Source organism: Neovison vison, chromosome 3 (genome assembly GCF_020171115.1).
Source record: "Neovison vison isolate M4711 chromosome 3, ASM_NN_V1, whole genome shotgun sequence".
Lineage (NCBI taxonomy): Eukaryota > Metazoa > Chordata > Mammalia > Carnivora > Mustelidae > Neogale > Neogale vison.
This window is the reverse complement of record NC_058093.1, coordinates 218,960,620-218,981,693: the sequence shown is the minus strand read 5'-3', so window position 1 is coordinate 218,981,693 and position 21,074 is coordinate 218,960,620. Positions and strand designations below refer to the sequence as shown.

Sequence of the window (21,074 nt, the reverse complement as noted above, 5' to 3'; positions counted from 1 at the left end):
ATTTCTCCATGGAGACGGCATTTGAGCTGAGATCTGAATGAAAATCTCAGCCAGGTAAAGATCAAGAGTATTTCAGGAAACAAGAACGGCCAGCGCAAAGGCCCTGAGGTGGGTGTGAGTTTGGTTTATTCACGGAACTGAAGGAAGTGAGGCAGTAATAGATAGGGTCATGGTCTTATAGGTCTTATAGGTCATGCTGCAAGAATTTGGATTCCATTCTAAAAAGACAGGTAAACCTCTGGAGGGTTTCTGATGAATAGCTTACATTTATCAACCACTTACTGTGAGCCAGGCATTGTACTAAGTGCTTTGCAGTTTATGTGTCAATTTATTTGAACAGTGATCCAAAAGGTCGTTTTATTATTCCCACTGAAGAGCTCTAGTGAGGTGTAAAGAGCACTGATTTTAGAATGGACAGTGCTGGGTTAGAATTCAAGCCCTGCCACTCACCAGCTGTGTGAATTTAGGCAAGTTCTTTACTGCTCCTGAGCCAGTGTCCTCAACTGTCAAATACCCACCATGATATTGCACAATGGCAGCTATGATTCTTGTTATTTCTGGAGATGTTGTCATCTTGGAGGGGTGTCAAGGGGAGTAAGGAGTAAGTGCAATGAATCCTTACCCAGCTGACTGCTTATTTAACCCAGCCAGGGGCTATCCAGGCTGGCACTCTAGGGGTGCCTGCCAAGGTTCAAAACTTTGCAGCACTGGGTGGAGTCCAAATTGGCCTGGCAGCTCAAAGAAGAAAGGCCCAGCCCTTGGAACATTCTAGGCTTTTCCCCAGTAGACACAGAGAGGCTGCCTATCACAGGCTGTGTTCCCCAGGAAGCAGATTCTTGGCTGGGGGTTAGTGTGTAAGAGGTTTATTTCTCCGGTCTATTTAATTAAAAAAATATATTTTATTTATTTATTTGACAGAGAGAAAGAACACAAACAGGGGGAGCAGGAGAGGGAGAAGCAGGCTCCTCGCCAAGCAGGGACCCGGATGCGGGGCTCGATCCCAGGATCCTGGGATCATGACCTGAGCTGAAGGCAGATGACTAACTGACTGAGCCACCCAGGCGCACCATTTAATTTTTTTTAATTAATTTTTTATTCGACTGTAGCTGACACGCAGTGTTACATCAGTTGCAGGTGTACAACAGAGTGATTTGGCAAGTTTATATTTTATGGTATGCTCACAAGTGTAGCTACCATCTGTCACCATACAACGCTCTTCTAATGGAATTGACTATATTCCTTATGCTGCGCCTTTTATTTCCATGACTTATTCATTCCATAACTGGAAGTCTGCATCTCCCGCCACCTTTCACCCACTCTGCCCATCCCCCCACGCTCTCAGATCCATTTTAGACCTTGAGACCCATCTACTCCTTGAGGACCTGCAAGAACAGATTGCCAAATCAAAGTAGCTAGAAACCCTTTTACTTATTAAACTCGTGAAGATTTGTGAAAATTATGATAATACCCAGCGTGAGCAAAGATGCAGGACATGATCCTTCTGAAATTCAGCTGGTGGGAGGGGCTAATTCGATCGTCAAGAAACTTGACTCAGCAATTCTAAGGATTTACCCTGAGAAAATAACCATGGGGACGCCTGGGTGGCTCAGTTGGTAGAACCGCTGCCTTCGGCTTGGATCAAGATTCCCGCGTCCTGGGATCGAGTCCCCCATCGGGCTCTTTGCTCGGCGGGAGCCTGCTTCTCCGTCTGCCTCCGTCTGCCTCCGTCTGCCTCCGTCTGCCTCCGTCTGCCTCTGCCTGCCGCTCTGTCTGCCTGTGCTCACTCTGACAAATAAATAAATAAATAAAATCTTTATTAAAAAAAAAAAAAAAGAAAGAAAGAAAATAACCATGGATTGGACAAGTATTTAGCCAGGAGGTTGATCGTTACAGCTTAATAGCAAATAATGAGAAACAACCAACATGCACAACTCCAGGCATGACAGTATCACGGGAGAACACTGCTAACCCTTTAAAGAGGATACAGATGAAAAGGGAAACATGTTCACTATGTCCAACTAACCGAAAAAACAGGGATAAGCGCCTATGTAATATGATCCCATGTTTGCGGAAAATGCATATGTAAAAAAAAATCAAGTGCCTATGTATATTCCTTTTTCTAAAATAATGTCATAGGGATAAGAGCTAAAATCCTAACGGCAATTATTTCTGGGTGGTGGAGATGTTCTTTCTCTTTGTTACCTGGTGTGAACCACACTGAGAAGGATGTTACCGCTTTTGTAATAAGAGGGGGGAAAGCCATGTAAGTTACTAAACAGAAATAGATTTCATCCCGTAACTCAGCCAGCTCTTCCAATGACAAGGAACAAGTCTGTCCTACAAATGAATTTGAAGTCTTGTGAGGAAAGGACAGGAATCAATGAATTTAAAATGTCTGAGCAATGTGCAAAGTTGGAGGGAATACAAATTCCGCAGGCAAAATAGAGGTTATGGCCGTTGCTTCAGTGTGAGCAAAGGATGAACACGGGAAAAGGGGCAGGCACCAGCCCACCCAGAGGATCACACACACACACCTGGGCCTGGTACCATTAACATACCCTATGTTACTAGATTCCTCAGCCCGGGGTGAGCACTGCTCTCTACCCCACTGTACAGGTGGAAAATGAAAGTTCAGAGAGGTTACGTATCTTGCCCAGGGTAATCCAGCTCGAGAAAGTAAAGCAGAGGTTCAAATACAGGATAGTTGGCTCCAGAGGCTATGCTCGTAACCACAGCTCGGTGCTGTGTAAAAATCATTTAGCTCTCTTCACTGGGGCCTTGGACTGATATGCTTGGATTTATACACAGACTGAATGCCAAGGGCAGACTCCCGCTGGCATCAAGGACAAGGCAATGATGGAATGTAGTGAAAGTGTCAGCTGGGAGACACTTAGCCAACACTCTGTGAGTACAGGGGAACTGACTGTCTTCCTGCTGTTCCCGGCCTTTCCTCCCTTCGAAATTCCTGCACAGAAAATTTCCTTGGCTACTCTGGACACTTCTTCTCCACTGCACCTTCATAAGACCGCCAGATCAACTCCCTTGCTCAAACAGCTTCAATGGCTCCCCACTACTGCTAAGAGCAAGTTCAAATTCCTTAACCTGACATTTAAGATCCAAGCTACCTCAAATCTCACCTTACAAACTTTCCAAATGCGGTCCTTGCTGTGGGTCCCTTTACTCTCCTGCCTCAGTTCTAGGCATGGATTATGGAAATAGCGCATGCCTGGTTTTGAATTCTAGTTCTTTTTTTTTTTTTTTTTAAGATTTTATTTATTTACTTGACAGAGAGAAACAGAGAGAAAGGGGCACAAGCAGGGGGAGCGGGAGAGGGAGAAACAGGCTTTCTATAGAGCTGGGAGTCTGATGCGGGGCTCGATCCCAGGACCCTGGGATCATGACCAAGCCGAAGGCAGACATTTAACTGACTGAGCCACCCAAGTGCCCCTGAATTATAGTTCTGCTACTCTCTGGCTAGGTGACCTTGGGCAGGTTGCTTCCCCTCTGTGAGCCTCAGTTTCCTCCTGTGGAAAATGGGATAATGATAGCAATACCTCACAGGGTGGTTGGGAAGCTATGTGACTTAATGCTTCTAATGTTTTTAGCACACACCTACCAGCCATGGTTTTGTTATGTTGTTACCATTAGTACATTTTGGGGGGGGATGGCGCTCCCTGCACAGTCTTCTGGGAACATTGCCTAATTAGCATATTTGATCCACAAAATAGGGGCTGAGAGCCTTGGGGATGACTGTACAGCTGAATCATCGAAGAGCCCCACCCCTTGTCCTAGCTGTTTTGAAACCGTGTTCCTGACATCCTTTCTATCCCTCTAAGGCCTGATCACCCTCTTGAGCTCCCTTGCTTGTCCTATGATACATCTTGTTTTTAGTGTCTCTAACACTGTTTTAAACTCCAGCTGACTGGTGCATTCCTCCAGGGTCCTTATCTCTTCCCCACACCTTTAACCACACAACCGACTCCTATCTGCTTTCGTCTGTCTTTCTCCTTTGCAGAAGTCTGAGCACAATCCTCTCTCCCTCGGTCCAGGCCTCCAACAGAGAGGCTACGTCCTGCCCTGGGGCTGCAAGTCTGCGCAGTGTCTTATCTCCTGGGCTCACTAATCTTTCCTAATGAAACACCTCCTTCAAGTTAGACCCTCTAAGGAGTAGCCCTTCCTTCCGCTTGCAGACAGGGAAAACTATTTTAAAGTGGAGATTTGGAAAATATATCCTGCCCAACTTCCCGCTCTCATCTCTGTTAATGGAATGACTTGATTATAAGTTGTACTCATTGAAGTATGGTGTTTAGAACAAAGGAGGTGATAGGTCCTCTTTTCCATGCTGAGCTAACCAGGCATGGAGTTAAGTGTCAAGCTATAAGGAAGCAGGAAAACCAGGAGGCTGAAAATAATGGACTTTGGAGGCTGGTAAACCTGGGTTTGAATCTTGAATCAGCCACTGCTCAGCCATGAGCAACTGGCTGAACCTCTAAATGAGGCTTATATAATCACACCTATCACCTGGCTTTGTTTCAAGGATTCATGGTAATTTCCTGTCCCACAAAGCTGAGCAGGATATCTCCTCTGTGCTCCCAGGGCACCCATCACACACTAACTAGGGTGGATTGTGCCAATTGTCTTCTCTTGTGTGTCTGGATCACCCTGAGCCCAGAAGCTTCCGGAAGGAGTGCCATACAGGAGTCACAGCAGCCGTGCTAAGAGGCTGAGAGGTGGGCTGCATGGAAATCTGACTGGGGCATTGGTGGAAGGCACCCACCCCCTTCTCCCGGGTGCCACTGAGCAGGGCCCTGTGAGTTCGTGTGCCTGCCTCACCATGGGCCAACACTGTATATATACCTTACCTCAGCCATCCTGCCAACATCTCAGTGTAGAGACGACCGTGGCTCAGAAAAATGAGGCCATCTCGCTCAGAGTCCCAAATCCGGAGAGTGGCTGAGGCTAGCAGCTTGCTTCTAACCCCAGAGCTCAGCTCCTGCTCTAAATGGCAAAACCCAAATAAGCCCCTGGCCATTGCATATTACTCTGAGTTACTACTCTGGGAGAGGAGCCAGTGCCTTCCCGTGTAGACTCTAAAGTTGGGACAGGCTGCAAACACCCCTGTGGCGGGTCGCGGAATGGGTCTGTTGCCGCTTTCCTGTGACACTGGCCAGCTGGACCTGGGGTGCGTTCTGCCCATCTGTGGCATCTGGTAGACCAGTCAGGAGAAAGGGGCAACCATCTCACCAGCCAGAGGGGTCCCAGTGTGAGAGTTCCCAGGCTCCCCTAGAGGCAGGGGCCTTTTGGAGGAGGCTGTTCCATGACAGAACTTGCTCATGGAGCCAAAAGCTTTAGAGTTCAGGCCATTCCCTGATTCTCTCCTTCCAGGGAGAATGGTCAGCAGCAATCCAGACAGTGGTAGCTCTCAAACTTTTCCTGGCCCTGGGACCCTGGCATTCCATGGGAAATGTGCCGGTTGGAAATTGGTGATTTGTGCAAAGAAGTTTCTGGCAGGGTGATTAAAAGAGAGAAGAGGAAACTGCCCCAAATGCAACATAGCCAGAAAACTGCCATCGGTTTTCTCCTCTCCCCTTTGAACAAGATTCCCCAATTTCAGAGTGCCCTCTGCCCCCACCCAGCATGATCTCAGCTGACCCTCACAATTACCCATGCTCATGAGGCAAGAGAGATGAGGGAATTTCCTCTAAGAAGATATTGAGGCCCAGAGAGGACAAGGAACTGACCCAAGGTCACAAAGCATGCTGAAATCTAAGGGCCTAGACCCTAGGCTCCCAACCCTCAGTCCAGTGCTCTTTTTGCCATGCTTTAAAAATAAAATAGCAATAAAAATGATGGACTCTTGAGGCCTGCAAACGTGCACGTGAAAGAACACAATATAAGCATGTTAGACCACAGGATGGAATATGGGGGCAGGAGCCTGCGTGAAAGCTCTGCCCATAAAATTCCTAAATGGACGGGCATGTTGGCCCTCATCCCACTGAAGGGCTCCCTTTCTGCCTGGCCCTTCTGCGAAAACCACTTTCAGAAGAAAACCCAAATTACCCACCTTGGAATGGCAGAGCACTTAAGGGACCCGCCAGAGTGCTGAGGGTGGGCTTGTGCAGCCAGAAAAGGCGTATTCAATATCATAATTTCATAGTGGGAAACCTAGAATTAAGTGCCTGTTGTTTTGGTAATTCAGACCGCAGCGAGTAAAGCTTGAAGATATAACCTCCATGGCTGGGAGAGCACCTTGGAAGCCCAGTGAATTCTCAAGCAGGGCGAACCTCCCTGACTCCTGGGAGTGGGGGTGGGGTAACTGAAATCCCAGGGTCCGAGACTTGTGGGGGAAGGCTGGGGGTTTAAATAGGTTGAGAAACTGGACAAAATGCCCTTTAAGGCTCTCCGAGGTCTGCCAGCTGTGTGAAATTCTCTTGATGATTATCGATTGTTGGGAGAGAATTTCTAGTATGATGCGAAGTCAGAATTTGATTCTCATTTTAAGACACACACACCAACCCACCCCCACCCCCCAGGGCTGAGATAGTAACCTTTAGATTACATTGGTTACCTCTCTTCAGGCTGCAGAATTCCAACACCAGTCTCAGGCCATAGCCAAGGTCCCTTTCTCCTGCCCCAGCACTCAGAGATCTAGCTGGGACAGAACACCAGGCTGACCTGGGGAGCTCCTACTGGGGACTAGCCTTCCCCCAAGCACATCTTCTAGAGCCTTGGTGCCTCCCCTCCTCCTTCTAGACATCCCATCAAAACAGTCTGGGTCGGGTGTGTGGGTGGTTCAGTGGGTTAAAGCCTCTGCCTTCCGGCTCAGGTCCGTGATCCCAGGGTCCTGGGATTGAACCCCGCATCGGGCTCTCTGCTCAGCGGGGAGCCTGCCTCTCCCTCTCTCTCTTCCTGCCTCTCTGTGTACTTGTGATCTCTGTCAAATAAATAAATAAAATAATAAAAATCTTTAATACAAACAAACAAACAAACAAACAAAAAACAGTCTGGGTTCCAAGGCTCCTTCCTCTCCTCTCAGCTCTCTTTTCCTCCTGAAGCCATGTTCCTTGGAAGGGGGGCCACTCTCCTTCCTTCTCTTCCTCACCTTCCATTCTTTCCATGTCTTCCCTTCTTTGGGAGGTGGGGCAAAGTCCCCATGAACCTCACTGACTTAGCCTGGTTGACTCCCAGCTGCTGCCTGACACTGTGACCACTACCCTTTGCTGCTGCTGCTTCTTTTCTTTTTTTTTTTTTTTAAAGATTTTATTTTATTTATTTGAGAGAGACACAGAGCCAGAGGTAGTAGGGGGCATGGAGGGGAGAGGGAGAGGGAGAAGCAGGCTCCCCGCTTTTTTTTTTCTGCTCCCCGCTGAGCAGAAAGCCTGACTCCTTGCTCCATCCCAGGACCCTGGGATCATGACCTGAGCCGAAGGCAGACGCTTAACCAACTGAGCCACCCAGGCACCCCCACTACCTGCTGCTTCTGGAAAGTCTCTTTGCTCTTGGCTTTTTTCTGTTCATCTTGTCTATTCGTTTCTTCATTCATTTATTAGGGCTTAGTACAACTGTGACTAAATCACTTTCCGAAAATGTCTTAACATCCAGACCCCACCTTGGACTGTGAATTCCACGAGGGCAGGGGCTGAGGGGCTGGTCTTTCTCACACATGCCTGACTCAGTGCCTGGCACCTAGTAGATCTTGGTAAACATGTGTTGAGTGGATGCATTTAGCCTCTCCTCCCTTGATCCTCCCAACCAGGCTGACTGTCCATGCCCCAAGCCCTGAGGACAGCCAGTTAACACTGGGAGCTGCTCTGGACAAATGTCTGGGCCATGGCCTGGCCTGTGGTCCTAATTCTGGGGCTCCCATCCTCTTTCCCACCCTTCTTCCATATTCACCCTGGACCCTTTTGCCCCCTCCCAGGCCTCTGTGCTCCTCAGGGTCTGCTGTCCCCATCTCTGCTGAGAGAGCTCTTTTCTCTTCACCACCCACCCCCGCCCCGCAAGCCTTTTCTCTGCTTCCCCTGGACATAAAAATGAAGAATCATTCAGTGGGCTTCGCGGCAGACTGGACACACAGAGGAAAGGACAAACCAATCTGAAAACAAAGTGAAAAAAAAAAAAAAAGGTCTGATGAACTGGGATTTCCCATCCTCTTGTCCTATAGCTATTGGGCTTATATTTTCTTCTTTCTTTGTTTAAGAACACTAGTGATGGGACGCCTGGGTGGCTCAGTTGGCTGGACAACTGCCTTCGGCTCAGGTCATGATCCTAAAGTCTCGGGATCGAGTCCCGCATCAGGCACCCAGCTCCATGGGGAGTCTGCTTCTCTTTCTGACCTTCTCCTCGATCATGCTCTCTCTCACTGTCTCTCTCTCAAATAAATAAAATCTTTAAAAAAAAAAACACTAGTGACAAGGATGCGGAGGTGGGGAAAGAAAGGATGGCACGTGGCATAGGGGTAGAAGCGTGGGCTTTAGGAAATCCTGGGCCTGAAGCCCTCCTTGGTCATGTGGTAAGTGTGGAACGTTAGACAGGTCACCTGCCCTCTCTGACCTTGGTTTTCTCATCTGAACCTACCTGGTGTGAGTTCGACAAGATAACACAAGGAAAGAGTCCAGCAGAAAACTGGCCACGGTGAGTACTCGGTAAGCGCTTTTATTCTCATTACAAATATCATGGTCTTACTGTCATTTTCATTTATGCACATTGCTTTCCAGACAGTCTGTACACGAAGTTTTCCAAAAATATCTTCACAATCGTGGAGCATTACCATCCAGTTCATTCTCTTAAAAAACATCACCACCACCAACAAACTTACTCTTCAATATTTTCTCACATTGCTACCAAGTGTTCATTGACATCATTTAAAGTAGGGGGTTCCATAACCACCCCCTGCATTTTTGGTGGGTTTATTTTTATTTGTGGTTCTTGGTCTCCCTCTCTGCATTATGCATTATTCAACCCAAGCTCCCGGTGTGACAGGGACAGGCAGGCTCCTGCTAATCGTTTCCTTTTCCGGATTGCACCTGGGGCTAAGGACCGACCTGCATCTAGGCTCCACTGCTAACTTGCCTCCCTGGGCTCCTGGGTCCCTTTTTTTTAAATCAATGACAGGCCCTGCCCTGCCCTCTGCACCTCACAGAGGCCCAGAAGCCCTGTTCAGACAGACACATTTGCCATCAGTGCCCCTCGTGAGCTAGAAACAATGGCACTAGAAATCCTAAGTCCTCTTGGAGGCACTGGGTCGTAAAAGCTTCCTGGGAAATGCCTGTGATAGCTGTGTTCTCTAACAGGGTGCAGAGAAGGCACTTAGAAATTCCTGCTTAGGAGCAGTGGTGGGGTGGTGGGGCCCAGGGATCAAGTGAGCAGGGTACAGGGCTCCTACCCCACTTCACTTGTAACACTTTTGCCATTGCCCATCTTAAACCTTGGGGCCTCCTCAGAGGATTTAATTGACACCAAGTGGAAACCATTCACCTGGCCCAATGTACCCACTTTGCAGATGGGAAAACTGAGGCCCTGAGAGGCGAAGGGTTGTGTTTGCCAGCACTGCTCTGGAGGAGTCCTGAGTGAGGTGTTTGCAAAGCATCCCTGAAGGGGGCGCCCTCAAGACCTGCAATGAGGAAGAATAGTTCTTCAAGGGAGATCAAGTTTGACCTGGCAGTACATTCTGGAAAGTTTGAAAAATCATTTGTCTTCTCTAATCCTTTAGACTGGGATGCCAAGGTGAGGCCCGAACGCCGCTCCCAGAGGTCAGGAGGTACGTATGACAAAATGAAGGCGAGAAGGGCTGTGTGAACAGTTAACAGTTAAGGTGGGTAAAGCCCAGGACTCCCCCAATTCACCTTGCCTTGCTCCAGGGCCAAGAGCTGGGTCTGAGGAGCTCAGGGAGACAGTAAAGAAATGACCCTCACCTGTGTGGTCCCTGGCAAAGGCCTCTGGGAGGAAACAGAGTCTTCCTGCTGCCTGTCAGAGTGGCTGACCCGAGCCCGATCTCAGCTAATCCAGCAGCTGGAGGGGAAGACACTGATCCCCTCTCTGGTCTGCATCTCAAATGCACCAAGAGAACTGGCGTGACTCAGAGGAATTGCTATTGATTTTCACTTGTGCGGCTGACCTAACAAAACCAATTCGTCAAGTGCCTGTCTGACTCGCTGCTCCGGACACTCATCCAAACCACGTGCAAATAAATTACACAAGCATCTCGGGTGATTTGTCAAGGTCCAGCTGGGCAGGGGCCCTAGCTCCCATGGATGGACTCCAGGCTGGGCTGGGGAGGATCAGGCCGGCAAATACCGCACTCTCGATCCTCTGTTGATCAGCAACAATCTGGGGGTGAGGGGAGACCAGGAATCGGGATGCCTGGCACCTGCTGCCACACTATCAACCAACTGACCACAGCCGGGTGGGGTTTTGAGGAACTAGGCCCAAGTCCTTCAACAGGTCTTGGCACGGACCTCCTTCACAGGCGTCTTCTGGTCTCTGACTCCTTGACTCTGGAGGATCTGACTTCTGGTATTGGATTTGCTATTGGACAAGTGTCCTCGGGACAGCTGTGAGATGGCAATGACACCACCTATGGGAGTCTAGGACTCTATAAAGGCCAGCGGTCAGACTGAGGGTCTGATCCTTGTTCTTCCCCCAACCCCCCTGCCTGTTGCCTGGGCAGGCACCTCCAGCTCTCAGCGCCTCACCTACACCACAGGGCTGGAAATACTCCCTCCCTCTAGGTGTGGAGGTGGCAGGGACTGAATGAGAGCATGTCGGGGACCAGAGGGCCTCACACCTTCATCTCTTCTTTCCACAAGCAGGGACTAGAGGTTCGGAGGAGGGAGTAATGTGCTCAGGGCCACACAACAAAGCAGGGCAACCTCAGGAGGGGTTAAAGCGAGAGGCAAGCAAGCCAGGCTGATGAGCAGAGCGGGCGACCACCCTGCTCTCTCACTCTCCTGATGGTGGCTGTCACTGAAGAATGGGATACAGGGGGAGCAGGCTGGGGGCACTCATGGATCATTGCTTGAAAGGGTCAAAAACTTTATTTGCAGGCCTTTTCTGTTTTTGTTTTTGAATTTACAGGCTTCCTGCCATCCGGGAAGGAAACCACCAAGAGAAGTGGTGTCTTGCTGCATGAGGTCTGTGAGGCTTGCCTTGGGGCTTTGTCCCCATCCCTTTTGCCTGCTCGCTGGGCCCAGGGGCTCCTCCACTGTGGGATAAGGCACTGTGTGTTCTGCAAGAAGGCGCTCACGGCTGGCTGGTGGACGACGAGGCGGCCTTCTCAGGGGCTGCGAAGCTGAGGCTGTTGAGGGGTGGAGTTGAACTTGGGGCCCCGGCAGGAGGCCAACGGGTGAGGAGACCCAAGGCTATAGTAACTCAGCCTGGCAGGTCTGCTGCTGCCCCCTCCCAGCTGGCCCTGACAGGGGGGCCTCAGGATGGAATCATGCCTTTGCTTCTTTTGCGGTCAGCCATGGTTCTCCGGTTGTGGTTGGCTCGCGTTGCCTTGTTGGCTTCCTTCTTCCTGCGTTCCTGGGTTGTCTCACGGGTCTGCCCGTGGCCCCGGGGGCTGCCGGCCACTGCCGTCGAGCTGTCATGCCTGTACCTAAGGGAGGAACAAGCCACCCAGGGAATGGGAAGAGCCCACTGCCTTTCTTAGAGGTCCCTGGGAGCGGACACACAGCTGGGGCCAGGACAACCCTGTACCACTGCAAGTGAGAAGAAATGGAGCCCCACAAGGGCTCTGGGGGCTCTGGCCGGTCCTGTGTCTGGTGAATTCTCTTCTCTGAACCCTGCCTCCAGATGGGTCCCTCTCTGCGGGAAGGACCAGCTGTGGGCTCTCCACAGCAAGGAGAGGAGGGCTCGGGGATGGGGATGGGTCTATTTCTTCCTCTGTAAAATGAGGATGATAATAAAGTGGCTACGCCATGGGGCTGTCGTGAGGATTAAACTAACACACGTGACACACTAGGTGCTTGGCTGAGCCTTCCCCAGATGGGTCCCTTCCCCCCAGAAGGCCCCTTTCCCCCCAGACACAGCTCTTCAAAATGCTCACCCCTTCCTGGCAAGGAAGGCCATCCGCCTGGCTTCTGCCTTCTCCCGCAGCACCGCAGGGTCCTGCACAAAATGATCGGGCTGTGGAGGGGAGGGGAGAAAAAAAATCTAGAGTCAGGAGCAGCCCCATTTAACCAAGCCTCACGTAGCTGTGAAGCTGCACCTGGCTGAATCTTGTAGACGCCTCTGGGCCAGGAGCGGGGGGACGCCACAGAGTGGCAGGGCGAAGCCCTGTAATGCAGCCACCCTTGTTGGGTCCAAGCTTTCCAAGAGAAGCCTCTCTCGTCCTTTAGAAGACGCTAAAGGGACGAAGGCTTCCTACACAAAGGGTGGAGCAGGTGGACCACAGATGGGCGTGCGGATGACAAATGAGGGACAGGATGGCCACCACGAGAGGCCGCACAGGGCCTTGAAGGCCAAGAGAGCTGCCCCTGGGAACTGCCTGGTCCTCACTCTAGGGCCGCCCCCGGGGTGCTCCCGGAGTACCCACTCCTGAAGTCCGTTTTTTTTGCCAATAAGCAAAGGAGCCTGGACTAGCAGTGGGGAGAGCTGGGACTGAAGGATGACACACGGGCTTTCACGGTCTGTACTATTTAAAAAGAAACACAAACAAGTGCAACCATAACATTCAAAAACTGAAAGATTTTATAGAAAAATCTGGGCTGATGGCTTGCCTGGGAAGAAGAGAAAGCCCTGGAAGCTCTGGGCCTCCATTTCTGCTGAGAAACCCCTCAGACAGGGTATATGTGTGCTTCTGCCCCACCAGCCACGGTCTCTGGCAGTCTCTGCTACTCGTTACCTCCGGAGCCAGGCCTGGATGCATGAGAATTTGTCACCCTGGTGGGAGGGCACGAGGGGATACAGGGGTCCCAGGGTGCCACTCTGTTCAACCTGAGCAACACCACCCTTAACCTGTTTTATATGTTGATGTTCTAGTTGAGGTTTCATTTGAGGAAAAAGTTCAGCTGCCAAAAACCCACCAGCCCAGATGACCTCCAAGGGCCCTTGGGCTCTAATATCTCTGTGAGTTTCAGAATTGCCATCCTGGGATGCCTGGGTGACTCAGTTGGTTAAGCGTCTGCCTTTGGCTCAGGTCATGATCCCAGGGTCCTGGGATCGACCTCACATTGGACTCCTTGCTCAGCAGGAAGCCTGCTTCTCCCTCTGCCTGCTTTCTCTCCCTGCTTGTGCTTGTTATCTCTCTGTCTTGCTCTGACAAATCAAATAAATAAACAAAATCTTTAAAAAAAAAACAAACAAATCGAAGAACTGCCATCCTGAGCATGGTGGCCCAGAGCTGTCCCTCTTTCAGCCCCCAGGCTCATGGGCCTGACAAACCCAGCAGCTCAAAGGCTTGGCCTCTAACCTGTCCCCTAAGCCCACACTGGGCAGTAAAGGTGAGTTCCAAGCCAGCAACTCTCCAAGCAGACATCCTAGGCTCAGAGGAACCCCTCTTCTCCCGGGCAGTGAGGCTGCCTCAAAGTCAGCTGCAGGCAAGCAGGGGCGCAGTGGCCCCAATCTGCCCTTCAGAACCGCCCCCTGCCCTTCATCTGCCACCTGCCAAGGCGGTACCTTGGGGGCCTCATCCTCAGCCTCCTCCTCCTCCTCCTCATCCTCTTCCTGCCCTTCTCCGGGCACTTTGGTTCTCAGCACCTGAGGGATGGTGAAGGGCCTGAGGGTTTAGAGAGAAAGTAGATCAAAGACTGGATTAGACCTTGAAAGGGAGCCTCGGGGAGGAGGCAATGGGTCTGGGTGAGAGGGGATATCAGGATGGGGATGGGTTCAGGCGGCTGGGTGCTTTTAAGCCAGCTTTGCTCCAGCCCCCAGACTGTCTGAGAGTACCAGAATCTGAGGCGGAGGCTTAGGGGAGGCTGAGCTGGACAGCTCTGTTTTTATCCACACTGGGAAATCTAAGATTCCATGGCTAAGAGCTTTCTGCATTTAAGAACAATCTGAAAGGACTGCATGAAACCGAATAAATGCTGCCCCACTGGGGATGGGTTGGACCAACTGGCTGAGGGGGTGTCTGGGGCTAGAGGGAGCACTGCACCAGGAGTCAAAAGGGCTCAGTTTAAGCCCTGGCTCTACCACTGACTTGCTAATGCCATCGGGGCCTCTGCTTCCCCATCTGTAGGAACAAGAGGCTTCGGGAACACAGCTGTGCCCCGCCCCTGGCCCCGCCCCCAAACTCCGCCCTCTTAGCGCCCCGAAGCCTCACCTCCGGCTGATGAGCTCATCATCTGAGTCCGCATCATTAGCGCCCACCTGGTTGCCATCATAGGTGTCGTCGTACTCATCCTCGTAGTCGTCCCCGCGGTAGGGCAGGCCCTCGCCTGGCTGCAGGGGCACCTGCAAGGAGTGTGGGGCCGATGGGCCGGGGGCCGGCCTACTCCCTCTCCCCCCCGCCCCGCAAAGGCCTGGGGTCCCTACCTCCTCCACCACCACGCTGTACTGCTCATAGCGCTGCCGCTGAGCCACCACCTCCCGCTTGTCGTTCAGCAGGCTTCGGGTGTTCTCCTCCTTCCTGGCGTCGGCAAGCGGGGACGGCGCAGAGAGAGGAAGGAAAACCATCAGGCCTTGGAGGCTGTGAGCGTGAGTGTCCAACGCACCACGGGCTTGGGCTGGTGCAAACTGACAAGCAGCCGTGTCAAAGGGGGGGCGGGGCTATGGGCGGCAGGATGGAGGTCGGTTGTCCCTGCTGCTGGTGGCCCTGTGACCTGGTCCAGCTGCTCTGGAAGGCATCCCAAAAGTGATGCTGCCATGTAAAACATGCCCACCCTTCGGCTGGGAAATTCTTCTCAGAGGCACCCACCCTAGGTAACTGCTGGCCAGGTGCATAAAGAGGTCTGATGGGGAATTTTCTTTTCAACGTTGATTGTGACAGTGAAAAATGGAAAACAACTAGTGTCCATCACAGGTGAAATGGTCAAATGATGTGCCACATCTATATTATAGAACGCTGCGCAGCTGTTATCAAGAATGACATTCATCTATTTGTGCTGATGCAGAAAGAATTCTAAGACTTACTCCTGAGTAAGCTACAGAAAAATGTATGCAGTAAGATCCCAGCTGTATAAAAAGCAGAAGGCAAACCAGAAAAACTATGTGTTCCTATGAGCACATAGATTATAATTTACATGTCAATGCACAAAAAGCTATTAAGTCCCCTGTCAAATGACAATGGTTACTCCTAGGTCGGGCTTGGGATTATTTGAACCTTTTAAAACAACAAAAATTTAGGGGCGCCTGGGTGGCTCAGTCATTAAGAGTCTGCCTTCCGCTCTGGTCCTGATCTTAGGGTCTTGGGATCGGCCCTGTGTTGGGCTCCCTGTTCAGCAGGGAGCCTGCTTCTCCAGCTCCCACTCCCCCTGCTTGTGTTCCCTCTCTAGCTGTCTCTCTGTGCCAAGTAAATAAATAAAATCTACAAAAGAAATTAAAAAGTAAAAAACAAAAATTTAGGGGCACCGGGTGGCACACAGTCTAAAGCCCCTGACTCTTGCTTTAGGCTCAGGTCATGATCTCAGGGTCCCAGGATCAAGCCCCTGGTCAGGCTCCATGCTCAGAATGGAGTCTGCTTGAGATTCTCTTCTTTTGCCCCTCCCGCTCATGCTGTCTCTCTCTAAAATAAATAAAATCTTTAAAAAATTAAAAAAAAATTTAAGAAAGAGCGAGGCCACATGTGGCCCATTTACTAAGCTCAGGGGAGCCACAGGAGACCTCAGGGGGGTGAGGGGAGAGCAGGGGTAGCTGCCTTCTTCCTTGCACCCCTGCTTTCCTCACGGTAGCCTTCTATCTGTTCTACAGTTCAATCTTCCACGTCAGATTGCACTGGAAGAAAAAGTCCAAAAGTTCAACTCCTGTTATATATCACAGGTGAGGAAACTCAGGCACGGTGGAGGGGAGAGGGATGTGCTTGAGATCTGTGAACTGAAGCACAGCCTCAGTGGGGACTCAGGCCTCTTAACTGTGGCTTTGCAAATCCGTAGAAAAACCTGGCTTGTCAGACACATAGCAGGCTTGTGGAATGTAGTTTCTAGCCCTGCAGGGGAAAATCAATATGAGATGCCAGGCAAGAAAATCCAGCTTAGCTGTGAAATCGGTTTTCTGGAAGGTATCAAGGGTTGGGGGGGGGTAAAAAAAAGAAGAAAAAGAGGTACAAAGTCATACGCAGCTTCCATAAAAATCTTCTATTAACTGGCTTTTGATGCAGGGAGGGACAGGGGCCTGCGTCACTCGGGCTGTCTGCCTGGGAGCCTGGGGCAGGTCAGGATTTGGCTTTTTTCAGTAGTTTTTACTAAGGGCCTACTATGTGGCAGGCAGGGTACTAAGGCTGAGTTGTGAGAGAGAATCAAAAAAGAGTAAGGTTGGGGCACCTGGGTGGCTCAGTGGGTTAAAGCCTCTGCCTTCGGCTCAGGTCATAGGGTCATGGGATCGAGCCAGGCATCAGGCTCTCTGCTCGGCAGGGAGGCTGCTTCCCCCTCTCTCTCTCTGCCTGCCTCTCTGCCTATTTGTGATCTCCGTCAAATAAATAAATAAAATCTTAAAAAACAAGAAAAGAGTAAGGTCTGGATCTGGGCACATGGAACTCATAGTCTAGAGAGGGTCACGACCAAACAGCAGCTATCATGAAATGTGCTGAATGAAGGTAAGCATGCCCTAGGAACACAGAGAAAGGAAACATGACCTCTGGCTTTGGGGGGCTCTAGCGGGGGTGGGGGTGGAAGGAGAGGAAATGGAGGCTCTTGGCGGGGGGCATTGGGGAGCACTGGATCTAGATCAGGGAAAATTCTTGGTCCACAGGAAAATTTCATATCATGCCAAGAAAGGGGGCCTGTGACTTTGGGCCCAGCCCTTACCTGGTCCTCTTCATCAGGCTGGGGGCTAAAGAGGAAAGAAGAGGGGAGCAAGGCAAAGGGGCCCGAGCTCATCCAAGTAGTTGGCGCCAGTGGAAGGAGCACATCCCCTCTTTCTACACATATTTCCTGAGGGCCTACTAGGTGCTAGGACCTGTGCTGAGCCAGGCGTCCAGGGATGAATGAGAGAGGTCACAGTCCTTTCTGCCACACCCCACAGCTCCTGGTCTCTCCAGTCCCTGGTTCTTGTGCATAAGGTCCCACTGTAGGCCTTTGGTTATGTGGCTCCCTGACAGGGCCAGCAAAGCCTTGACAACTCTGCCCACCCAGAGTCCTAGAGAGGACACATGCAGGGAGAGTGGAGCCTGGTGCCCTGGGTATCCCATCCAGGGAGGTGCAATTTCGGCCACATGACCCCATTTAGAGCCAAGAAGGAAAAGTCAGGGGCAATGAATGCCAGCCAGGAAGAGACCCATCCGAGGCCCAGAACTCCAGTCAAGTCTGGAAACACGAGCGACAGTGGCTTCAGACACTTTGGAGCAGGTGCTTCTTTGGCCTCTTACAAGATGACAGGGAGCCCAGGGACCATGTGGGCTCCCCTGAAGCCCAGCCACTTTCCCCCTCCTCACTTCTTCCAGCCTATCCTTCAAGGCCCAACTGGCCCTTGGGGGATGACTCCCACCTCTGAACTCCTAAAGGACCTGAGGAGGCAAAAAATCCCTCCTTTTGCAGACGAGGAAATGGAGGTCCCAAAAGGCATAGCACCTTTCCCAAGGTCACCCAGCTTTTGCCAGCCGAGCCAGGGCCAGAATACAGGTCTACCAACTCTAGTCTGCTCAGGAACTTCCTGAGCTGTATGATCCATCACAAGTAAGCCTCTTATTCTTGCCAAGTCTTAATTCTACATCCCAGGGATGAAATAAGATGATGACTACAAGTGAACCTGGTACCTACTGAGCTCAACAAAGTGAATCCTGTTTCTTTTCACTGCAGGACTTGTCAGGGCCTTTAACATGCTAATGGGCTCTGCGCCTCTCTAAGAAGCCAGGTGCACAGACATTTTTTTGGCCAGAGACCCTTTTCTGAGGGAAAACACTCATAATCTTCTAGATTATGAGTTTAGTCCAAAGGAGTTATGGGACCCCACCTTATACACTCTGCCTCCTTCATTTGGCCCATGTGCCTGGCATCTACCCAACAGCCATCGTCCACCACACCCCACTCCTAACAGACCCTCACTTGGTTCAGGTCTTTTGACCTTTCCCCCTTCTGCTAGAGGCCTGGACCTTGGCCCTGTGACCCAGCTCCCCACTGGGATGAGACCAGAGTCTGGAGACTTCTGGGAGGCTTCCTGGTCTCTAAAAGAGATACAGGAAGATCTGGTCCAGACTTCCTCTTGGCACTGTCACTTCTGGAGGTCGCGGCTGAAACAGCTGCAGCCGCCTAGTGGCTTCAAAGGAACTAGCTCCAAGAGATGGCAAAGATGTTTCCTTGATGATGAGGCTGTACCACAGGTTAACCAAGCCTAGACTGCCCTACCTTGTAACTCCCTGTCATGCCAGGAAGAGATTTCCCTATTACTTGAGCCACTGAGTGCAGCTATTTGATTTAACCACACACCTACCTTTTAACTCAAGTGTGACCTACCTTGTGCTACTTTTCTCGTGTGCCTGCTGACTGCCCTGCCCAGGTTAGGACAGGCGTCCCCACTGCGGTCCCTGTATGCCCCACCCTAGCACTTCTCTCACTCTGTTGCTACTCGTTTAATGGCCTGAGTCTTTCCCACGGTCTCTGTGCCATTTGAGAGCATGGCCCCGAGTGCCCTGCTCACCTTGTCTCCCTGGTGTCTAGCACAGGATCTGGAGCTAGTAAATCACTTAATAAATATTTGCTGAATGAATAAATAAATAATGAATGCATAAATGGAGGCTTTGCCTCTTTGCAATCCTCAGCCCCCAGGCGACCCAACCTCATGAGTTTGGTAAACATTTGCCGCCCAGTCTCTCTGCCCAGAGGGTTGGAGTACCCTCAGAGCAAGGCACAGCCCTCCTCATCTGCCCCTTTTTCCACAGCAGGAGCTGCGAGGGTCATGCTGGTCTGGAACAGTGGCCGCTGATGCAGGACAACATCTCTAGCCCGGGATCTGGGGATGTCGCAACGTGTGTGACTAAGCAGTTTACAATTGCTTCCTGTCCAGCCAGCCAGATGGCTTTATAGCTGCCCTGTGCCCGCTCCCCGAAGCCATCGGCCAGCTGAGCTTCTAGCATGAGATGGCCCTGGGGAGAGGAAGCCGCATGGGGCCCTCACTGAAGAAGAAGCTTGCAATTCTGCCGCTGAGGCTCCTATCATAAGAACGGGGCAGGTCTCTCACTGCCCCTCTATAAACTTCACTGTCTCCCTATGTATATAATGAGGGAGAGAGATGGGGGTAGCCTGTACTTGTCCTGCAGTTCCCAGATTCCCAGATTTCATGAACCAATGCCACTTAAAGAAACCCTGGGGACTAGCACAGTGTTGTCAATGTCCTACTTTGCCTTTTCTATTGAACCATCATCATTACTGACTCGTGGTCCCTCCAATGGGCCTCTACTCCAAAGCCAGGTCCTCTTTCCAAAGCATAAAATGTGTCAGCTCACGGATCATCACCATGCTCCCCACGATCTCGGGGTCACCGTCCCTGTTGTTTACTCTGCCGGAAATTTTCTCCTTGCCCGCTCTTTTCAGAATTGACCCTTTGACCCTTCCTCATCCTTCCGCTCTTGGTCCCATGTCATTTCCTCAGAGGAGCCTTCCTATGCAGATCAAATCCCTTACTGGAAGCTTGGAAGTCCGTACACCTTCACCTTATAGTGCCTGTTAGATCTACAATGTTACTCTGCTTGTTTGAACAACTGATTAGTGCAAACTCCATAGGGCCAGGGGACGTGTCTGTTTCACTGCCCACTTACATCTCCAGCACCTAATAAATCCAGGCCCTAGTATGCCGTAAGCGCCAGGCAAATATTTGTTGAATGAATGAATAAATCATAAATGGGCTTTTCAATCCCAAAAAAGTACAAAGGACATACACTAAAAATAAGTAGAAAGGCCTTAAAATAGAATGCGTTCACCCTCTGAAAAACTCAGTATAGGCCCTTAATTTTCTCATTTTGTTACAGAACAGAGAAAATCACGTGGAGGGGCAGCTTCTAGAAGTACCGCTCGGCTCTATTGTCCAAAGATTTGACGGTTGACACATCCAAAGATATAAGAAGGGAGGAGGGGGACATCTTAGCTTCCTCTGGCCTTTTGCTATCCACAAGGGGATTCATTTAAAAACCACCCCGTGCAGAGTCAGAGCTTAACACGTAACCATTAGAGAAGCTGACCCTATCGCTTCTCGGCCTTTTGGCTAAGATCAAGTGTAGAAGCTGGCCCTGCCTGCTGGGAGTACAGAGGTCCTGGACTTCTCAGGCAGACCCTAAACTGAAACTCAGGCCAGTTCCATAAAGACGGAGGCCTTACTGTCTTTTGATTTTCTCTCTGCACATATAGAGTAGGGGGGCCTGGTACCCCCCAGCCCCCTGTACTCACCTCCTGCCCTTGTGCACCCGGCTCAGGTCCACTGAGTCTCTGCTGAACACGTCAAACTCGTCATTCTGGAAGACGTTGTGACGAGATGTCAGCAGGGGAGTCGGGTCTGGCTTCACTTGCCTGGAAGTGACCCAGAAATCAATTTAAGGGGGACTGATTGGTAAGCTGATACCTACCTTGTGCCCTATGGACACCCACCACGTTACCTCCATCAGATTCTCCACTCCCCCTCAACAAGAGACACGATCTAAAGCACTGCTCCATCTGGCCCCTCCCTGGGGACACAGCCATCCCTCACTCAAGGCTCCCTCTCGGTCCCATGGGCTGGTCACATGGATTTTCTTCAAAATTCCCTCCCTCTCCGAACACTTGCAATAGTCTGACAAGATGGGTCCCTAAGAACTCTCAACCCTTCTGTGCCTCAGTGTCCTCCTCTGTAAAATGGGCACAAAGTGGTTAAGGAACTTGTCCAGAGATGGAGCTAAGTTCATTCATTCAAAAAACGTAATTTGTTCATGGGAGAAACACCCAATTGCATACCCATCACTGCGGCCCTGTGGGCCTTCTGAGAAGCAGTGGGCCAAACTCTGAAAGGGAGGTGTG

The 21,074-nt window shown here is 50.9% G+C and overlaps 1 protein-coding gene across 9 annotated transcripts in view; it reads right to left on the bottom strand.

Moving 5' to 3' along the window:
- Window positions 1-8,639: 8,639 nt before the first annotated feature.
- ASCC2 (activating signal cointegrator 1 complex subunit 2) overlaps window positions 8,640-21,074 on the bottom strand; it is a 65,203-nt gene continuing 52,768 nt past the window's right edge. For all 9 annotated transcript variants that reach the window (XM_044243950.1, XM_044243948.1, XM_044243954.1 and 6 more), the window contains 6 exons: window positions 20,472-20,591; window positions 14,476-14,569; window positions 14,264-14,394; window positions 13,618-13,717; window positions 12,047-12,126; window positions 8,640-11,596 (listed from right to left, as the gene is read on the bottom strand). In XM_044243950.1, coding sequence (XP_044099885.1) covers window positions 11,425-11,596; window positions 12,047-12,126; window positions 13,618-13,717; window positions 14,264-14,394; window positions 14,476-14,569; window positions 20,472-20,591 — 697 coding nt within the window. In that variant the 3' untranslated portion in view covers window positions 8,640-11,424. The remainder of the gene's footprint in view (window positions 11,597-12,046; window positions 12,127-13,617; window positions 13,718-14,263; window positions 14,395-14,475; window positions 14,570-20,471; window positions 20,592-21,074) is intronic.